The 20,498-nt window shown below is 36.1% G+C and overlaps 1 protein-coding gene across 5 annotated transcripts in view; it reads left to right on the forward strand.

Annotated features, from left to right (window-relative positions):
- The window catches only part of LOC109191135 (serine/threonine-protein kinase ATM), a 55,224-nt gene that overhangs the window by 20,487 nt on the left and 14,239 nt on the right, over positions 1–20,498 (forward strand). For 3 of the 5 annotated variants that reach the window (XM_019341712.1, XM_019341715.1, XM_019341716.1), the window contains 26 exons: positions 2,527–2,652; positions 2,776–2,903; positions 5,081–5,237; positions 5,553–5,599; positions 5,672–5,735; positions 5,865–5,939; positions 6,028–6,147; positions 6,494–6,679; positions 7,338–7,459; positions 7,547–7,616; positions 7,768–7,895; positions 9,490–9,631; positions 9,727–9,867; positions 10,012–10,110; positions 10,201–10,247; positions 11,863–12,058; positions 12,196–12,417; positions 17,214–17,285; positions 17,799–17,868; positions 18,036–18,153; positions 18,247–18,370; positions 18,613–18,756; positions 18,837–18,950; positions 19,362–19,409; positions 19,754–19,858; positions 20,046–20,132. In XM_019341712.1, coding sequence (XP_019197257.1) covers positions 2,527–2,652; positions 2,776–2,903; positions 5,081–5,237; positions 5,553–5,599; positions 5,672–5,735; positions 5,865–5,939; positions 6,028–6,147; positions 6,494–6,679; positions 7,338–7,459; positions 7,547–7,616; positions 7,768–7,895; positions 9,490–9,631; positions 9,727–9,867; positions 10,012–10,110; positions 10,201–10,247; positions 11,863–12,058; positions 12,196–12,417; positions 17,214–17,285; positions 17,799–17,868; positions 18,036–18,153; positions 18,247–18,370; positions 18,613–18,756; positions 18,837–18,950; positions 19,362–19,409; positions 19,754–19,858; positions 20,046–20,132 — 2,952 coding nt within the window. The remainder of the gene's footprint in view (positions 1–2,526; positions 2,653–2,775; positions 2,904–5,080; positions 5,238–5,552; positions 5,600–5,671; positions 5,736–5,864; positions 5,940–6,027; positions 6,148–6,493; positions 6,680–7,337; positions 7,460–7,546; positions 7,617–7,767; positions 7,896–9,489; positions 9,632–9,726; positions 9,868–10,011; positions 10,111–10,200; positions 10,248–11,862; positions 12,059–12,195; positions 12,418–17,213; positions 17,286–17,798; positions 17,869–18,035; positions 18,154–18,246; positions 18,371–18,612; positions 18,757–18,836; positions 18,951–19,361; positions 19,410–19,753; positions 19,859–20,045; positions 20,133–20,498) is intronic. The other 2 variants (XM_019341713.1, XM_019341714.1) reach the window with 2 other exon arrangements.

The following is a 20,498-nucleotide window of genomic DNA, read 5'->3' on the forward strand; positions in this document are numbered from 1 at the left end:
ATGCAGTTTCTGATTTTTCTTTCATGAGGAAAGTCCATGTGGTCCTAGTGTGGTCATCAATGAAGGATACAAACCATCTAGAACCATTAACATTTTTCACACTTGAAGGCCCCCAAATGTCACTATGTATCAACGAAAAAGGTTGAGAAGGTTTGTAAGGATTGCTTGAATAAATGCTTCGAGTATGTTTTGCAAGTTGACACACTTCGCAATGAAAAAACTTGGGTTTTTTATTGATAAATAAACCAGGAAACAGTTTTTCAAGATAAACAAAATTTGGATGTCCAAGGCGAAAATGCCACAACATGACTAGACTCTCATTGGAGACAGAAACAGAATTGAAACCATAATTTGACTTGGGGAAATGTTTATTTTCAGGAGTGTTTTTGAGAATATAGAGACCATCGCAAATTTCAGCACTGCCAATCACCTTCTCCGAGCCCACAACCTGAAATTCACAAAGCTTAGGATAGAGTTTAGTTACACAATTCATGTCTCTAGTGAGTTTACTGATGGAAAGAAGGTTGCAACTTAATTTAGGAACAAAGAGAACAGATGAAAGAAAAAGTTCATCAGTTAATTTGACAGATCCTGTTCCTATCACGTTAGAGAGGGATCCATCAGCAATTCTGATCGTGGTGGGATTGGTACAAGGTTTGAATGTATGAAAAACCTTTAAATCACCTGACATATGGTCAGATGCCCCGGAATCCACAATCCAAGGACTTGTGTTATTAGAATTTGCAGCAAATGCGTGAGAAGTGGTACCTTGATGACTCATCATACTAACATGTGCTTCAGCGGAAGGTGGGATTGACTGTTGTGCAACAGATATCTGCCCAAAAAGCCTTTGCAGCGCCTCAAGCTTAATTTTTGAGAAAGGACTGACTTCATTGGGTGATGTTTCAGAGGTTGCAGCCACATTATCGTGAGACTTGCTGGAAAATTCACGGTAAGCAAGGACTTGAGGAAGGTTAAGATGATTTGTGATAGTCGAGTGAGAAGGATGTGATGACCCGTCTAACAGTGAGGAATCAACTGGAAGGGTTTCAATAGGTTTAGACATAGTTGCTGGAGAGATTTGGTGAGGGAGGATAGAGAAGAGCTAAGGGTTTAGAGTCAGGCTCTGATACCATGTAAGAAATTCTGAATAGTTCTACTTTTCAATTGGAAAATACAAGCCCTAATTTATACAAAGAAGAAGATTGATTATAGGGAAGAGAATCCTATAATCAGGGAAAGTAAATAAAAAGGATCACTAAACTAGGAAAGAATAAAATCATATCACTAATTACAGATCCTATGAATATATGCATATCAATCAAATATTTTCACATATCAATTCTAATATTTCCACAAGAAGCATTTACTGAGACATGTGCAATTGATAATAAGGCTGCATTAGTTTGGTTGGATACTTGGATGAGGATAAATTACTATTTTCTTGGATTGTGAATTGCATTAGTAGGAAGGTAATATTCTAAATGAGCTATCACATTTGTTTCGTGGGAGGCCCTCAAGCTTTAGTAATTTGAATAAGCTATGCCATCCGCCATGACTCATAAGAGGTTCATCATCCTTGTCAGAAGGGATAACACCATGTTATGGGTTATTATGTGCTGCTATGTGTATTTCTAGATGTGTGAAAAATGAAGACTGAAGTTGAGAAGTTACTATTATTTAGCTGGATCTATGCTTACAGAAGGAGTATCATGTGATTAGGTCTTAGTTATTGGTTGGCTAGTATTTAGAGTTCTTTCCAGATTTGTTCTCAAGAGTTTTCAACACCTAAGGATATCGCATTTCCAGGGAGATATTATCAATAGATTCATTCTTCTTTTCTCATACGGTAATATTTGTAGTAGATATTATGGAGGTAGAAATGGAGGCCATAGTTTTAGAGGGGCATGTAGTGATTGGGGATGAAATGGTTGTGAATGACCGAAGAATGTGAAGATTGTCACCATTTCTGCAAACAGTGTACCAAGCCTCTTGTTTAACAATACTAGATATTTTACTGTGGGTGTCATAAGTTAGGTGTGGTCAACATCTATGTTCCAGCTTGAGAGGGGTGTTGGGAATGCAAAGTTTTAGGCCTATTTGTTCAAATACCCATGTAGCTCTATTCTTTCTAAAATGCTATATCTTCTAACTTCAATATTGAATTTGGAACTCCTGTTATAGCAATTTGTAATGTTGGCCAACATAAATGAAATTGATAGAGAATTGAAAGAGACTAGAGAATGAATTAGAGAATTGATTTGCATGCTCAGAACTAGTTTGGTAACTGGTCCTGAGACCTGAATTGGTCTCTGTTCGGGTTGGTCCTGGGCTAGTCCATTCTGTTTCAGTGGCCTTGGACCTTCAGACTAGATCCAGTTTCTGGATTGGTGTAGTCCTGACGCTAGAGCAACCAGTTCCAGCCCAAACTAGTTTCCATGACTCATCCTAATTAAGACTTTGCTGCTCTTTATGCATTTGAAAACATTATATGTAAATAAATACTGTCTTCAATTGTGCTTGCAGGGCATGATCTCTCTTCGGGAATTAGTTAGCAAAATGACAGAAAATGATTCCTTCCACTGGCGTGGCCGCACTAAGCAAATTGACTGCATTTGTAATTTCATATTGTTAGATCCTCAAGTTGGTCAGGTTATTATCAATTTTGAGTTAATAGATGTATTTGAAGGAAGTATAACTTGTTTTCCTTTTTAATTTAATTATTTATTTCGAAAAAAAATTTTGATAGATGATTTCTTTTGTAAACTTGTGCAGTCCTTGATTGAAAAGCTGCTGCTGATGCTTCGTGATAATGATTATCGAGTTAGGTTCTTCCTTGCCCAACGGATTGGTGTCCTTTTCCAAACATGGGATGGCCACTTTGAACTTTTCCAGGACATATGGTAGGCTTCTACCCTAAGTATTAACTATTATTATTGTAATTGTAGTAATAATATTATTATTATTTTATTTTAATAATATCTGTTTTGTGAATATACTTACTGCTTCTGGCCTTCAAGGCTCTGCAACTTTGGAGATAGATCCATACAATTGTGATCTTGCCTTTCTTCTTGGGGTGCCAGTATACTATTCCTCACTTAAATGCTCCCAGTTTGGCAGCATGAAGATGCATATTTGTTTCTATGCAATGTGTTTTTCCATATTCCCTCTTGGCCACTTTTGGTCAGTACATTGTACATTAGTGTTGGATGTTTGCATTTATTACAATTTGATTTTTTGGCTGTGTTTGCATATTTGAATTTGCCAGAAATGCAGGATAGAACACAATCACACAGTTAAATTTTTTATTTTTTATTTTTGGAAAAAGGGTCAAATTGGCCCCCTAACTGCCCTAAGTCATTCGGATAGTGCAACTAAATCCCCCAAGTAAAAAAAAGCTCCATTCTAATCCCTTGAACCTGTAAAATTGTTCAATTGAGTCCAAATCGACCAGTATAGTAGGTTAATTCTTCCCATGCTTGACACGTGTCATTTAAAAAAAAAATAAAATATATATATATATATATATATATATATATTTTGTTTTTTGTTTTTTAAACTTTTTAAAAACTTATTTATTTATTTATTTATTAAATTATAAACGGGAAAAAAAGGAGGACACGCCGGACAGCCGGTGGTTGCCTCCTTCATGGACAGCCATGGCTGTTAAAGAATTACGGCCGTCTTCCAGATCTGGACAATCTGAAACGAGGGTGGCGGCCATGGCCACCGCCCTCGTTCCAAACAGCCATGGCTGTCCGGGGCTGTCCCTAGACAGTTATGGCCGTTTAAAAAAAATTGAATTTTTTTTAGACGGACATGGCTGTCTATGGCTGTCTGGGGACTGCCCTGGACAACCATGGCCGTCTGGAACGAGTTCCAGATATCTGGCCTTGCCGGACAGCCGTGAAGGAGGCAGCCACCGGCTGTTTTTTTTTTTTAAAAATTTAATAAATAAATAAAAAGTTTTTTTTTTTTTTTTTTAAATATTTTAAAAATGACAAGTGTCAAGCCTGGAAAGAATTAACCTGCTATACAAGTTAATTTGGACTCAATTGAACAATTTTACAGGTTTAGGAGATTTGAATGGAGCTTTTTTTACTTAGGGGACCTAATTGCACTATCCGGATGACTTAGGGGTCCAATTTGACCCTTTTTCCTCTATTTTTTTAAATCCATTCTCCATTTTGTTTTCATTAGTAGATGTTTATACTTTTTTAACATGATACTAGGCAACATATGTGGAGAGAAAAGTGGTGGATGCATGGCAGTTCTGATTGAGCTGCAGCTTCATCATCTTCTGATTTACTAGGAATGTGCCATGGCTTTCTGTGACATGCTGGTATTATGAGTGGGGAGTTTGCAAGTTGATCAGTTATGGTGAAATAGCGAATGGTTCCCCTTTGCTTGTTAGCAAGGATAGTTTGAGGTGTATGCTGAGAATTGTATAGCGAACTTAATTATCATTGATGGAAAATAATTTTTCAAATACTGTAGTGATCCTGTTGGTCCCCTTACCAATTAGAAAAAAATTAGCTTCATTAAGTGTTGTTCTTATATAGGAGACTCTTTATGCACTAGATTTTTATGTTTGCTAGTAAATGTTGTGAAATTTGATTTTTATGTAAATACACTTCCAAAACGTTCCTCTTAAATCCTACTATTAATCCCTATTGCTGTTATATCTTTCATCTTTTGTGTATTTTTTCTTTGTTGTTATTGTACTGTCTTCAATAAACATTATCTTCTACAGTTGATATGTTTGGTTCATTTACAGGATGCTTTTATTTTATTTTATTTTATTTTTTATTTTTATTTTGGGTTGTGTATTGAGATATTTAAACATGAAAAATTTTCTACGCTAACCTAGTTCTGGAAATCCAAAATTCTTGCTTAATAAATATTTCTATTTTTATTTATTTTGTTATCCTTTTGGTGATCCTCTGTTTATAATTTCGCTTTGATATCTGCCCTTGCTTTAGTTGGAATTTCCTTTTAGCCAATTGCAGCTTTTAATTCTTTGTTCACTTTTTTTTTGACACATCTTAAACCTCTTAAGTACATAAATTTCCTGTTGCAGTTCAAATTTTGGCGTAAAACTTGTGATTTGTTCAAGAGAGAGACTAGTGACTGCAAATGACGTTTTAGCTGCAGGACCTCAGCCTCATCAAATCCTGGAAACAACAATTATAACACTGATGCATCTTGTGCTGCAAAGTGAGAAAATAGAGCTGGAGGTATTTTTTCCACATGCTTTTGATTCATAATTCTTGGTTTCAGAGATTCTGAAGTTTTGGCCCACTAATATATAAAAAATAGTATAGCTTTGCTAAAAGATAAAAGGACAATCAGTTAGCTAGATGCGTGGATTGAAATTCAATGTCGTTAGTTTTGCTGGATGTTCAATATTTTAAATGTGATAGCTTTTTGTATTCTTTAATACTATGTATATCTTTCCTCATATCTACCTTTACATTTTCCCTTTCCCTAATTATTTGGCTTTTGGTTTTGCTTGCATTTACTATTTGTGCTGTTTGAATTGCATATCACAGGCTGTCTTTATGATATGTGCAATTGCTGCTATGGATCCTTCTCAAAGGTAATGTAATTGTCATCTGGCTGGCTTTTCCTTAGCTGCTGTATTTTTCTTAGCAATGTGCTCTTGTTTCAGGGAACTTATCAGTTCTGTGCTTGATAATTTGTCAAAGCAACTGTACTATACTTCCAGGGCAAAGGTTATAGAAACTATCCTCTTGGTTATTTGCTTGATTATTTTCTTTTCATGAGAGATTGAATACTACAAGTCTGGGTTGTGTGCAATTTTTAAAAATATTTTTTTATGGAGTTTAATTGACATTTGGCAGTATCTGGAGGAACTTATTGGGCCAATCCTCTTCTGCTGGGTTTATTGTGGTGTAAGTTTAGCAGCACTTGTTGAGGTACTGGGTCTTTTCTGAAGTGTTTGTGTTTCCAAAATCCAAATGCTTGTAGGTAATCTGTTCTTAGCCAACTAATTGTCTACTCCAGGTGAGGGATCTCTTTGTCTTGGATGCAGAGCCCACTACTTTCATTCATTATTGCTGCCATTGGCTTCTTCCAGCTTTGATCTTACATGGGGATGCCTCCAACTTGAATTGGATTGCCAAGGTAGAGTTCTTGTTGTTTCTACTGTTATCTTTTCCTCTTTGAAAAACTCGTGGCACTCTGAGGGCATGGGGGAAGGGTTGAACAGCGAGACTTGGCGACCTATTCAGACTGTTAAAGATAAGAGGGAATATGTGATCTTGAAACCTAGTGGAATTGTTGTTGTTTTTGTTATTATTATTATTATTATTATTATTATTATTATTTTCCATAGTGCCAGTGCTTTTTGATCACTATTATGATTTCTTGCAACTGATGAGTTTTTTAAGTTTATAATTTTCAGCATTTTGTTCATTACTTTGTTGCTGATGCGTACTTTATCTGTTCTCTTTCTTTCTCTCGCATGCAGATAGTTCGTATGCCTCCTCCTGCCATAGTTAGGAATCATTTTGTGCAAATCTTCTCTGTTTGCATGGCATTACACTGCAGTAAGAACCCTGAGAGGGAGAAGGGATCAACTGTACTTGAGAGTTCAATACTGAAAATTGCTGAAATGTCTGAGAATGAAAGAGATAAACTCATAAAGAAACAAATGGTATGGTCCTTTTATCTGATATTCTTGAAATATTCCCAGCAGTTATGCTCAGTTGATTATCCTGAGTTGGATTTTATACAGTAAACTGTATTTTCTTTTATTTATGCCTTGTTTGTTCTTTCCTTCTCTCTCAACCTCTCTGATTAACTCTCTTTTGATGGAGCGCTTCAGCTTTTGAATCTCAGTATTGTTTCATCTTGTTGTCTACAGTGAAGTTATGGGTCTGTATACAAATGAAAAATTCAATATACTGCATCAGATGTCCTATATTAATATTACAAAGTTATCTTTACTCATTCTTATTGTGGTATTGGACATTGGACATGTAGGTTTGTTTTGTTTTTTTTTTTTTTAATGAAGAAATTGTGGGGGACTAGGATGAGATTGGACTAATAATCCTATGTTTGGTATGGGGAATTAGCGGTGATATTGATTGGACTGGCAATCCTATGCTTTGGTATTTGGCTAGAGGGTTAGTGATAGAAACAATGAAATTTGATGACAATCCTTGTGCCATAATTGGCATAGAGACTGTCTATAGTCATCCTATTACACTCATGTATACTCTATACACTGAATGGTCTCAAAGGATAACAACAACCCCTTCACCAGCAAATGCACCATCAAATTCACTTCCCTTTACTTTTTAATTTTGCAGGTTTCTATTGTCAGCAACATTTTGTCTCTTGCTTCTTGTGCTTCAGATCCTGTGCTACCTTTCTTTTCCAGAGATACAATTGTTCGAGCTATTGTAACTGTTGTTGATGGATTCTTGGAGATGTGCAGTGCTCTACCTATGTTTATTTCTATTCTTTTTTGGCTTCAGTCTTGTTTTCTTTCTAAACTATTTTTACTGGAATCATGTAGGAACGATTCTTCTAGAAGCTTTGGTGTCATTGACAAGATAAACATTTTCCGACCTGATCGAGTGTTCATGGTAGTTCTTTTAAATATTATACGGAACCATTTTCCCCCCCTTTTTTGGGGGGGTGGGGGTAGGGGGGGGGGTGAATAATCTGTATTCAACTGCTCTTTTTTACTCTCTGGCATGATCTGTTTAAATATTTAGCTTTATTGTGGTTGTTCAGTTAATAGTTGAGCTGCACTACAAAATTGCCACAGCAGCTCATTGCCGGCATAAGTGTAACCGGCTTGCTGGGATTGAGGTGCTCATTGATGTCTTGGAGAATAGAGCTGCAGTTTCAAGTACTCTGAGGTTAGTTTTGAATTGGAGGAGTTACAACTCTAGTTTTGAGATGCAACACTTTCAAATCTAATTTCATTTAAACAAGAAAATAGATTATGACTTTTGTGAACTATAACAAAGAGCAGCTAGGAAAGGAAAGGGTTTGCTTGAGACCCAAAACTCCGTAGTCCCCTTTTGGGTCAAATTTGTGCTCGTCTATTTCCAAATTAATCTCCCTTTTATAGGGGTTGATTACAAGGACTCCCAGGCTAAACTATTCTAATTACTAGTATTATACTTGATACTAATTGTTAATCCAAATGCAACAAAGTAAAGCTAGCTAATTAACCTAATTTAATATGTCAACTTCCGTATCAACTTCTGTGCTTGTCTTTCTTTTATGGTGATGGGGGGGGGGGGGGGGGGGGGGGGCGTTGGGGAGAGAGAGTTGTATAACTCATATAGTCCTGAAAGTCGCATGCCAAGGTTTAAAACAAGCCATGAACTAGCTTATCTCAACCCTTGCTCCAGGACTTCTCCTTGAGCTAATTCTTTTCCAAAAATATCCGTGACATAATTACCCTCATCAATAACAGAAACAACAGCAAAAATAGAAACAGCTATTTATCGGTACAGAAACTGCAAATGTGAGAGCTCACAATTTTGTGGTGGTTGTGACAAGAATAAAAATGAAAATAAGAATCTAGATTGGTAGCAATGTAATACCTCTATTTCCATAAAGCCTATTGAATTCCAGAATATTCTTCTTTGCTTGGAATTTCAACATAAATCCAATGTTTTGTCTTTGTGCTCATATATTATTCTCTCCCTTTCTGAAAATTTAATGTAACAGTAAATCTGAATTCAATTTCGCTAGAGGTCTAAACAAATTGATTTCGACTGAGAAGAAATAGCTACATTACAGATGTCTAATTTGTTTAGCAGTTAAGCCTGTACTTTGTATTTTCTTAAATCCATCCATATTTCATGTAGTTTAGCTCCTGAATATATAAGAAATAGCTTGTTCAAATTTATTTCCTGCATATCATCTTCAGCGCAATCACTTCTTTTTAAGTTTGCTTTCAGTGTTTTTGACAAGTAAATGTGTTACTCAAAACATAGAACTGAGCAGGTTTAGGAAGACAAATATAATAATTACTAAAAAGAAATCAAATTAGCATCTTGCATATAGGGAAAAAAAGAGAGATTAAGATAGCATCTTGCATCTAGACAGCATAAGATGTTCATAAAATTATAAAAACCTCTTAATCCCTCTATGGGTCTTCACATTAGCAAAAGAACAATAGTTCCCCTACTCCAAACTTAATTGTGAACATAAATCTCTTATTCTTCAAAATATCTTCTGCTTCTTTTTCTACACAAGCTTCATATTGTGCAGGGTAATTCTTTCCTTTAAACTTGTTTTCATTGTTAATATAATGTAACTGTAAAAAAAAAAAAAAAACCTGAATCATTCTCATATTCTTGGTTTATTGCAAACTTTTGAATTATGCGACATTGTATTCCTAATGGATGCCTGTCACTTCTATGGGAGCTTTATTTACTGGACATGTAAGATTAAATGACAAGTTTATGGTATGCCATCTAACGCTGTTGTTCGCAGTTACCTTCTCAACTTGGTTGGCCTTTGCATTGGCATTGATACTTTATTGGATCAATGCTGTAGTATAATATCATCACTGCTCAAAATTTTTAAAATCAATCAATCAGAGGGGACCACTGGAGCGATAGGTGAACAACTTCAGGTTAATCTCTCTTAAGATACAGATTTTCTTTTTTTTTTTTGATTTATGCAAACAATATTGACCTTATCTAATTAATTGTCATCATGGCCATACAGTTCTTGGTCTCTAAGTTGGTAAAGTGTTGCATTCCATCTGATCGTAATCATAAACACACTGTTGAAGCATCATCCAAAGTTCTTCTACTGCTTCATCAGCTTACCTTGGATGCTCATCCATCTCTTTATGAGTATATCAAAGTAAGTTTCCAAAAGAACTTGCTTGTTTTTTGTTATATTCCAGTTGCTGCACAACCTTGCTTGAGTGCTTGAGATTGCTTTAGTCTATCTTAACTGTTTATACAATGCTAGTTTGGTCAAATTATTTCATGTGAATTACTGCAGGAGCTAGAACCATTTCCATGTTTGGAGATATTTGAAGGAATGCGGAGGTTCCATGAGAAATTATGCCAAGATTACTCACCGCGGGATCACTTGCTAAAGGTAACCTGCTTTTGAGCATTGTTTAACATGGATTGTTAATGTGGTCAGTCAATCTTTTCTGATTAATTTTATTTGATATTGGCGATACAGTTGGCAAATAGATCTCATTGGCTTCCACCAAGGTTACTTGTAATGAGGTGCTGACTTCTTTCCACTTTTCATTTTCTACTTTCATTTAGGGTGTTGATATCAATTTAGAGTGTGTTTGGTACTTTGATTCATGGGGTTAGACACAAGGAATGGGAATGAAAGTGGTTGACAACTTTTTAAATACAGGCATAAGATTTGATTATCCCTATAATTACAAAACCCATTACCTAATTTAAATCAAGTATCATTCCATTGATTCAACCTTATCCCTTCTTATTTTGTCGCCTCCTCACTTCATCAACTTTCTCATTACATTGCCTATTCACTTCATTGTCACTCTTAAGATCAATTGCTCTGACTTTTTGTTTTTGTTTTTGTTTTTGTTTTTTTTTTTGTTTTTTTGTTTTTGTTTTTTTGTTTTTGTTTTGTTTTGTTTTTTTTTTTTTTTTTTGTTTTTTTTTTTGTATTTTTAAAACCTTTATTCCGGTCATACATAACCAAACATCAATATTGGTAATCATTCCAATTCCACCCTACTACCAAACATGCAAAATACTTTCACCAAAACCCATTTCAATTACCAAGTATTTGATTCCCATTCCGATTCCGATTCCCATGTTCGAACCAAACACACCCTTAGTTTCTCCCGCTTGCATACATGATACATCTCCAAAAAAAAATACTTCATGTGGGGCAAAGATCAATTCGAATTAAAAAAAAAAAAAAACCGACATTAAAAATATCAAGAGATTAATAGAATATAATAAAGGAAGATTCTTGATGCTCTAAAATTATAGATGTCATCAGATTAATGGAATTCGATCACGTAAAACTAGTTGCGCCTTTGTAAAATGAGAATGAATCTCGTTCATCTATCACAACGTAATTGACAAATTAGATTTATACTTGAATGACGTGAAAGAATAAAAAGGATTTATTGTATTCTATGTAAAGAACTATACAGAAATTTACTATTTATACAAGTATTATTCTAATAGGCCCACTCCTAAGATGAAGGCCTAGGGTTTCAACACTCCCCCTCAAGCTGGAGAGTATAAATCATATGCTCCAAGCTTGTTACAAATATACCCAACTCTAGGAGTTCTAAGGGACTTTGTCAGGTGATCTGCAGAATTGACAAAGTCACAAAGTTGGTTTTAATACACCTTGACACTATCTTCTCCCCAATGAAGTGGCAATCAACCTCGATGTGTTTGGTCCTCTCATGATAAACTGGATTTGTGGCGATGTGTAAAGCTGCTTGGTTGTCACATATTAGTGTCATTTGAGCAACATCGCCACATTGCAACTCTTGAAGTAAATGCTTCAACCTATGGTATCCAGTGGGCTCATTAGGCTGCAACTAATGGAAACAAGACTGCTGAACGATGTTTTTGGTATTTGTACAATAACAAGAATAAGTTGATGGTACTATATTAAATTTTGCAGTCTTGTGGAATAAAATTTGATTAACAGTACTACAGTAGTGTTCTGCTAGCTTCATCTTGTACACTGCATGCGTATGCATATTTAGTGTTTGCTTCTCAAATTTGTGACGCTTCATACTATAATCGCACCAGCAGAACACCTGCAGGTTTGTTTTAATTTAGTTAGTTGTTTCAAAGCTGCTAATTCTTATTTTTTAATAATTTGTTTGGGCAGCCTTAAAGCATTGCATTGGAAATTGTTTGCGGGGGGCACTCATCAAGGGCAGAACAACGATGAGAATATTTTTGAAGATGTCCATTTGCAGCATTCAGACAATGAAATTGTCTCTGCAGTTTGGGATCTGTTTCACACTTGCAGTTCAGATGATACGAATAATTTTGGTGCTTTCGTGTCTGATTTTGTGTCTAGGGTATTATGATCATTTTGCTTGACACAAGATGCTTTTTTACATTCTTTTTAAGAAATGGGCAGAAAACATTTCTCTTTCTCTCTCTCTCTCTCTTTTCCCCTATTCCTAACATCATTTATACTTTCTTGTAAATACAGGTTGGTATTGGTGATCCGCATAGTGTTGTTTTCCATCTTCCTGGAGAATCTAGACGCAAACATATCTATGGAAATATTAATGCTGATGGTGCAGCAGAGCACAAGTTTCATTTGGATAGTGGAATATCTGAAGAGCTTGTAATTGCACTTTTGAAACTTCTCAAGAAATATCTTATGGATGACTCTGTCAAGATAATTGATATAGCCTCTCAAGCATTACGGGTGAGCATTTTCAAATGCAATTTGTTATCTTCATGCTGTCTGTTCCAATATATTGGGCCAAGCCCTATTACTGTAGTTTGAATTTGTCACCATCATCCTATGATGCAATATACATTGGACCATGTGATTAAAGGAATGTGCGAATGTATATTCTCTCTATTTCAGTGTGTAAGTACAGAAGATGAAAGATCTATATATACAAGCTAAGGAAAGACTAAAGCCATTAGATTCAAAATTCAAACCCCAAGGTTGAGAGTGATTCTCTCAACCACAACCTAACTTCTCTAACACTCCCCCTCAAGCTGGAGTATAAATATCAAACATGCCCAGCTTGTTACATATATACGACATCCGACTTCCGCTCAACCCTTTCGTGAATATGTCAGCTAATTGATCACCACTACGAACATGCTCAGCCGAAATCAACCCTTGTTGCACTTTCTCTCGTATAAAGTGACAATCCACCTCAATGTGTTTCGTCCGTTCGTGGAAAACTGGATTATTCGTAATGTGAATGGCCGCACGATTGTCACACCACAGCTTCACAGGAAGTTTTACTTCTACACCCATCTCTTTTAGAATGTTATGCACCCAAACTATCTCACTGGTCACATGAGCCATAGCTCTATACTCGGACTCTGCACTTGACCGCGCCACAACACTTTGCTTCTTACTCTTCCATGAAACTAAATTGCCTCCCAAAAACACACAATATCCTGTCATCGACTTCCTGTCACTAGGCAAGCCAGCCCAATCCGCATCGGAGAACGCCTCAACACCTGTATGTCCATAATCAGCATAAAGGACCCCCTTCCCAGGTGCACTCTTCAGATATCTCACAATACGAACAGCTGCTTCCCAATGAGTTCGTGTAGGTGAACTCATGAACTGACTCACCACACTCACCGGAAATGCAATATCCGGACGAGTAATCGTGAGGTGGTTTAGCTTCCCTACCAGTCTCCTATACCTTTCTGGATCCTCAAACACCTCCCCCTCATCTGGTACAAGCTTGACCCCTTGTTCCATCAGCGTATCACACGGTTTCGACCCAAGCAGTCCAGTATCACCAAGAAGGTCCATCACATATTTTCTCTGTGAGAGAAAGATGCCCTTCTTTGAGCGAGCAACCTCAATCCCCAGAAAGTATTTTAGTATTCCCAAGTCTTTAGTATGAAACTCAGCTCCAAGGAAGGACTTAAGAGCACCAATCCCGTCTACATCACTACCTGTGATCACAATGTCATCCACGTACACTATCAGTAAAACACACCCACGGTTAGTATGTTTATAAAAGACAGTATGATCATAAGCACTCCTCTGCATTCCGAATTTCATAATCGCACTGCTAAACCTCCCGAACCACGCACGCGGGGACTGCCTCAGACCGTACAAAGATTTCTTTAACTTGCACACCTTCCCAGACTCCCCCTGAGCTACAAACCATGGTGGTTGCTCCATATAAACTTCTTCAAGTAAATCACCATGCAAAAAGGCATTTTTGACATCTAATTGATATAACGGCCAGTGATTAGTAGCAGCCAAAGATATAAAAACACGTACCGAAGCCAACTTAGCCACCGGGGAGAAAGTCTCGGTATAATCTATACCATACGTCTGTGCATACCCCTTAGCCACTAAGCGCGCTTTGAGTCTAGCAATAGAACCATCAGGTTTCATCTTCACTACATAAACCCATTTACACCCAATAGCTACCTTACCGAATGGAAGATCCACCAAATCCCAGGTTTGGTTCTCTTCCAGAGCAGCCATCTCTTCCCCCATAGCCTGTCTCCAACCATCATGACCCATAGCTTGTTTCAAAGATGTTGGCACTTTAACTGACTCTAACTGAGATATAAAGACACGTGAAGAGGGGGATAAATGGACATATGACACAACTGAAGAGATGGGATGAACACAACGACGCGTACCTTTACGAACAGCAATTGGAAGATCGGAATCTGTTGACGACGACGCTGGCGCAAGCACCACATCCACTAATTTGGTCGGGGTCGATATAATATTACACGTAATATTTCTTGCATCCGCCATAAAGAAAAAACTTAAACAAAAGAACCTGGGAAAGCCAACCGTCCGTACTCTAACACAAGCCTGAAGAACACTCCAACCACCCTTCAACAACACATCTCACGCACTGCACAGCCGGACTGGGCTCCTCACTGCGACCACGCCGGTGTAATCGGCGTCGGAAAAAGCCGCCGGAAAACTCCCCACGCGCCGGCGCGTGGATCGGCGGTCAACTGTGGCGGTGGCGTGTGGCGGCGCGTGGCAGCTCCGGTGGCGTCGCGGTTTCACGGCGAAGAGTCGTCGTCGTCCTCTGGTCGCAACCCACCCCTCACTGCTCTGATACCATGTGATTAAAGGAATGTGCGAATGTATATTCTCTCTATTTCAGTGTGTAAGTACAGAAGATGAAATATCTATATATACAAGCTAAGGAAAGACTAAAGCCATTAGATTCAAAATTCAAACCCCAAGGTTGAGAGTGATTCTCTCAACCACAACCTAACTTCTCTAACAGACCAAATTTTTATACCAAATGTTGCACCAAATGATATGAAGCAAGCGTCACAACTTTTTGCATTTATTTTCTACCACAAGTTAATGACATGAAGCGATGCTGGATGGTACATAGTTTTTTGTATAAAGAGTTGGTTCATGTAGCACTTATTGTACACCCCCCATCCTCCACTTCTCGTCTTTCCTTCAGTGGGCAACCACAGATGGTAAGAACAATGTAAGAGTGAAAGAAAAGAATGCATAGAGAAACTACCCCCACTTTAAACAGAAAGTAAACTATAAAATCTCAGGGGTCGTTTACTTCATTTCTCTGTTTTTCCATTTCCATTTTTCTAATTCTCCATTTCTCCAGTTTTCCATCTCCATTTCTCTATTTCTCCATTTCTCCAGTTTTCTAATTTTCCTTCCTTATTTCCAATTTTTCATTTTTATTATAATAATAATAATAATTTCAATACACCAATAACATACGCAATAATAACATGTATAAACATACAAATGTGCTTTTTTGTGCAAATAATAATAATAATAATAATAATAATAATAATAATAATAATAATAATAATAGGGAAAATGACACTTTTTACCCCTGAGTTATATACTTATAACAGTTTTTCCCCCTCAATTATTTAGGTAAGCACATTAGCCCCCTCAATTATTCTAAAAGTGGTGTTTTTTCCCCCTGATATATTAAATTGACATTTATACCCTTAAAGTAAACATTTTATTTATTTTACTACTCCAACAAATTATTGCGTATATGTAGGGATGATCACGGTTCGATTTGAATTGAACCGGATACTAAAGCAATCGAATTAATAGTTTACGGTTATAATTCAGATCTAGAACCCAATATTTAAATGTCAATTTATTAAAATTATGTATCAAAAAAATTGAATCTTGAACCGTGAACCGGCGATTCCGGATCTGATTCGCAGTTTTGAACTGTCTTTATTTTAAAATTTTATTTTTTATTTTAAAATAATCTAAATTCAACAATAAATGTATTTTATTTTTTCAGTTCAGAACATGAACCGTCCGTTCCGGTTCACGATTTTAATAAACTCTAAATATCGGATTTCGATTCTAAATTGTAATTGGAATATTTCGGTTTGGTTGCTATAGTGTTTGTTTAGTTTGAACCAAATTATGGTCATAATTTGTTGGAGAAAAAAATAAATTAAATATTTAGTTTAAGGGTAAATATGTCCATTTAACATTTCAGGGGGAAAAACAGCCACTTCAATAATTTAGGGGGAAAAAATGCTATAGGTATATAACTCAGGGGGAAAAAGTGCCATTTTCCCATAATAATAATAATAAAAGAAACGGAAAAAAGAGGAAGACGTTGGGGAAAAAAAATTAAGAAAGAAAGAAGAAAGAAGAAAGAAATGGAAAAAAGAGGAAGACGGGGAGGGAAAAAAGAAGAAAGAAGAATGGGAAGAACAAAATACAGGCATGCGCTACACGCAAGATTCGATCTCTGGACCTTACGCACTGTTCATCCGATTTACTGTTCACCCGTGTCCATTCCTCCATTTGGAGAAAGCTTTTTATCTATTCTCCAAATTTGTATTAGAAGTGGAAGAATAGAGATAGAGATTGAATTTGGAAGAAGAAATTTAGTAAACAAGTTCTCCATTTTTCATTTTTCCACTTCTCCAATTCTCCATTTTTCTAGAAAATTTTCCATTTTTCCAATTTAGTAAACGACCCCTCAGCTTTTGATTTTCAGAAGAGAGGCTAGTTTTGTGTCTCTAACTCTCTATAGAACTTATTGTACAGTTAAAAACAGGAAATCTACAGAAAGCACAAAGTTTACCAATTAGTCTACACCTAGTAATTTCTAAAGTTGACTGAAGATATGCATAATGTTTAACAATTATTTTCTAGTTCCTCAGATGTCAGGCTTTACCTTAATTCAGATTGCGACCTTCTCTGATTCCATGTGATGTGGATACTCTAATGAATGAATGATGTGTAAAATTTATTGTCCACAGAAATATCCCCAAATTGGTTATCATATTATAAAGGTGTCACCATTGTAGAGCATCTAGACAAGTATTCTTCAATCACATATACACGCAACCGCATTAATCACACACTATATTTATTTTCTCAGGTGTATTTCATTTACATTTATTTTGGTTCACTGTCTTGTGTTGTTGGTGACATGATTCTTTCTGGTCACTGCTTCTGAAGAACTACTGAACGTCTGAATCTACCCTTATTTTTGAGTTTTGACTGAGCAGGGAATACTTTCAACAGAAAAAGGTCGGAGATGTTTATTATCTTTCGGTTCCTATCAAAGGTTGCTTATGGAGGTAACAGAAATAAATGCTAGACCTTCTTAGATGTTAACTTTCAAAATATATGCTATGAACTTCAAATTGCTGACATCCCTCCATCTCATGTGAGTAAAATGAATATTGAGCGAGTTGGAATAGGTTTTTTTTTTGTTTTTTTGTTTTTTGTTTTTTTTTGATTTTTTGTTTTGTTTTGTTTTTTTTTTTTTTTTTTTTTGTTTTTTTGTTTTTTTGGTTTAAGATAAAGTTTTGGAGTGTGTGCATGATGTTTACCTTTTGTGGAAAATTTCAAGTCTAATGTTTTCTTCTCATTCTGTAGGGTTTTCCTTTTAGATGGATAGTGAGTTGGGGGGTGGGGGGTGGGGAGGCTTTTACATTGGTAGTATATATTCTCTTCCATTGCACATAACATTTTGTTTTCATTTTGCAGAAGATGAATGAATTAATGAAAGTCATCCTAGTACCATGATATATGGAGTGTGATCAGTTCTATACATAAAGTGGTACTTATCAACTTGTATGTGGTTGCAGGTTCACTCTAAAGGTTTTAATCTGGATGTGGTACAGAAACTTGTTTCAGATCTAGAGAGAAAGTATAATGGTAAAGTTACCACTCTAGTTTGTTTTCCTTCTATGTTTTATGCTTATGCAGTTATATTTATGTCTTTATTACTTATTATATGTGTCAAGCTACCCCCTTACTTCTCTAAGGGGTAGGGTGGAAGGTGGAGGATTGACTAAAGGATTGATTTTCTTGTCCATGGGCAGCTGAAGCTACTTCACTGGAGAGTTCTACTTTGTGGAGTACTGATGAGAAAACTTTTGAGACATGGATATGCCCACTTGTGCATGCTCTAATTGGATATTGCAATGATACTATTATAAGGTGGGTTTCTTCTTTAAAAGAGCAATTGTCTCATTTTTTATGCCTTGCCTGGATGATCTACATTTTACATGAAAATTTTCCATATCCCTCTAGATTATGTCAAGAAATTGTGTTGGTGAAATCTGAAGTTGCAGAACTTCTATTTCCTGAAGTGATTACCAACCTATCAAGGAGGACAGATGTGGCTGTTGATCTTGGCCAGCTAATTTGTACAAAGGTTCTCTTCTTGCTGTTCTTAACTTTTAAAAATTATCTTACAATTATTCTGTTAGTTATAACGTAATCCCAGCCAATGTAGGATAGGTTGCATAAAAGCAAACTACTAATGCTCTAATATAATACTGATTACCTTGGCTAATTAAACCGTGACATGCATATGGTCTATAAATTTGAATGTTGGTTATCACTTCCTCTCTATGTTGAATGAGGAATAGTTATTATCTCTATGTTTGTATTTAGGTGCAGGAAAGTATTTTTACTGGGAGCAACAAGCTGACTAAATCAATTCAAGTTGTACTAGAAGCACTTAATGTTCTTCGGTTGTGCCATGTAACTGAACGAGCAATTTCGTCTTCTACTGCACATAAGCAGGAAAATTTGAAGGTTGATATGATGCGAGTGGTGGGATGATTTTTATCAACATTTCGCTGTTAATTATTAACAATATTGCCTGATATTTTCAGCAATACTCAAGGCCCTCAAGTTATGGATCAAGATCCCGCTCTGCAATAGTTAAGGTGAAGGATCAGCCAACAACGTCATCTGGATCTGCATTCTCCACATTGCTTTGGGATAAGGTAAAAAATTTGTTGGTTACTATATACTTTGCTATATATCTTCAATCCTGAATTCCTGATGTTTTATGCTTTGTGCAAGTGCTATTGCACATTTAATTTTATGATTTTGTGTTCAATAAAATAATTGCTCAATAGCTGCACATTGTTAGTAGTAATAGACTAATAGGCACCAAAGAAATTTTGATGTGGAATCTAGTTGAATATAATTTCTAAACTATTATGTTAATCAGTATTGTGACAGACAACTATTTTAGTTTGTTTGATGACATCAAGGTTTCAAAGATTATTTATTTGTTATTGCCAACATGTATTGGTGTTTAATATATGTAAGAAGCGATAGTTATCCTGTTTATTTCTTTAACATATTTCTGACTTGTGTTCTTTGACTTCTTTCTCTTTCTTCTTGGTTAGGTGTATTGGCTTCCCATAGACTATCTGGTTGTTGCCAAGTTTGCAATTGTGAGTGCTAGAGCTTGACACTCTCCACTATTATTGTTTCACTTCCTAATCTTTAGTATTTCTCCCGGTCTATTAGTGTCACCTTTCAGTTGTACTCAACACATCAAGGTGTTTGAGAGGGAAAATTTTAATATTTTATTTATCACCTTGAACATATTCCTTCATGTCTGGGGCAAATTCTTTTGGACAGATGAAGCCATGTAAATTGTGATGATGGGCAGCAAGTGGGATTTAAACCCAGGCATCTACCTGCTTTCATACCCCAAAATTGTGTGCTAACTTCAGTAGAGGCTTATGCTGCTAGAATGAGTGGGATTAATTATTATTTTGTATATTATTTTCAGACTTCTGGTGCTTACTTTAGTGCACTTTTGTATGTGGAATACTGGTGCAAGGAAAGATTTAGCAGCCTTACCTTGGGGAATCCAGACTTCTCCCATCTTGAAATAGTGAGTTTGTACTATGCACATTTGATTTGACTTATTAATGGACAAGTTTGTTGTTTCTTAACTGCTTTTAATGTTTGTAGAACACTAATCTGAAATCAAACTATCGATACTGGGTTTACTGCTATAGTGCTATACTAACTGCATAACTAATACAAAGAATTTAACTTTTTCTTGTCTTGGCTTTCAGCTTCCAGAACACATTGAGATACTAGTCTCTGCAGTTACACAAATAAATGAGCCTGACAGCCTCTATGGCATCATCCAATGTAATAAGGTTAGTCATAATACATCCTGTTGCTACTGTTCCCCACTGCTCACCATAACTGCTGCTCTCCTCCTCCCACCACCACTCGCTTTGGTATTTTTTGTATGAAGAAAATTGTTGAGAAATTAATACCAAGGGTTGAACAGTTATTATTGAACCGTCCACTTAATGTGTTTATGCCTAGTTTTGATAACCTAAAATTCTTTTTCATGTATGTGTGTGTGCATTGTACTTGATCAGTAAGGAAGAGTTGTACACTTTTCTTCTTTTTCTACAAAAATGATCCAAATTTGAACATATTTGCCTCCTTTTTTATTTTTCTAATTACAAGGTTACAACTAATGAACATGTTTTCTTTAAAGATTTTTCAATCCA

The sequence above is a fragment of the Ipomoea nil genome, unplaced genomic scaffold (assembly GCF_001879475.1).
Source record: "Ipomoea nil cultivar Tokyo-kokei standard unplaced genomic scaffold, Asagao_1.1 scaffold1617, whole genome shotgun sequence".
Classification (NCBI taxonomy): domain Eukaryota; kingdom Viridiplantae; phylum Streptophyta; class Magnoliopsida; order Solanales; family Convolvulaceae; genus Ipomoea; species Ipomoea nil.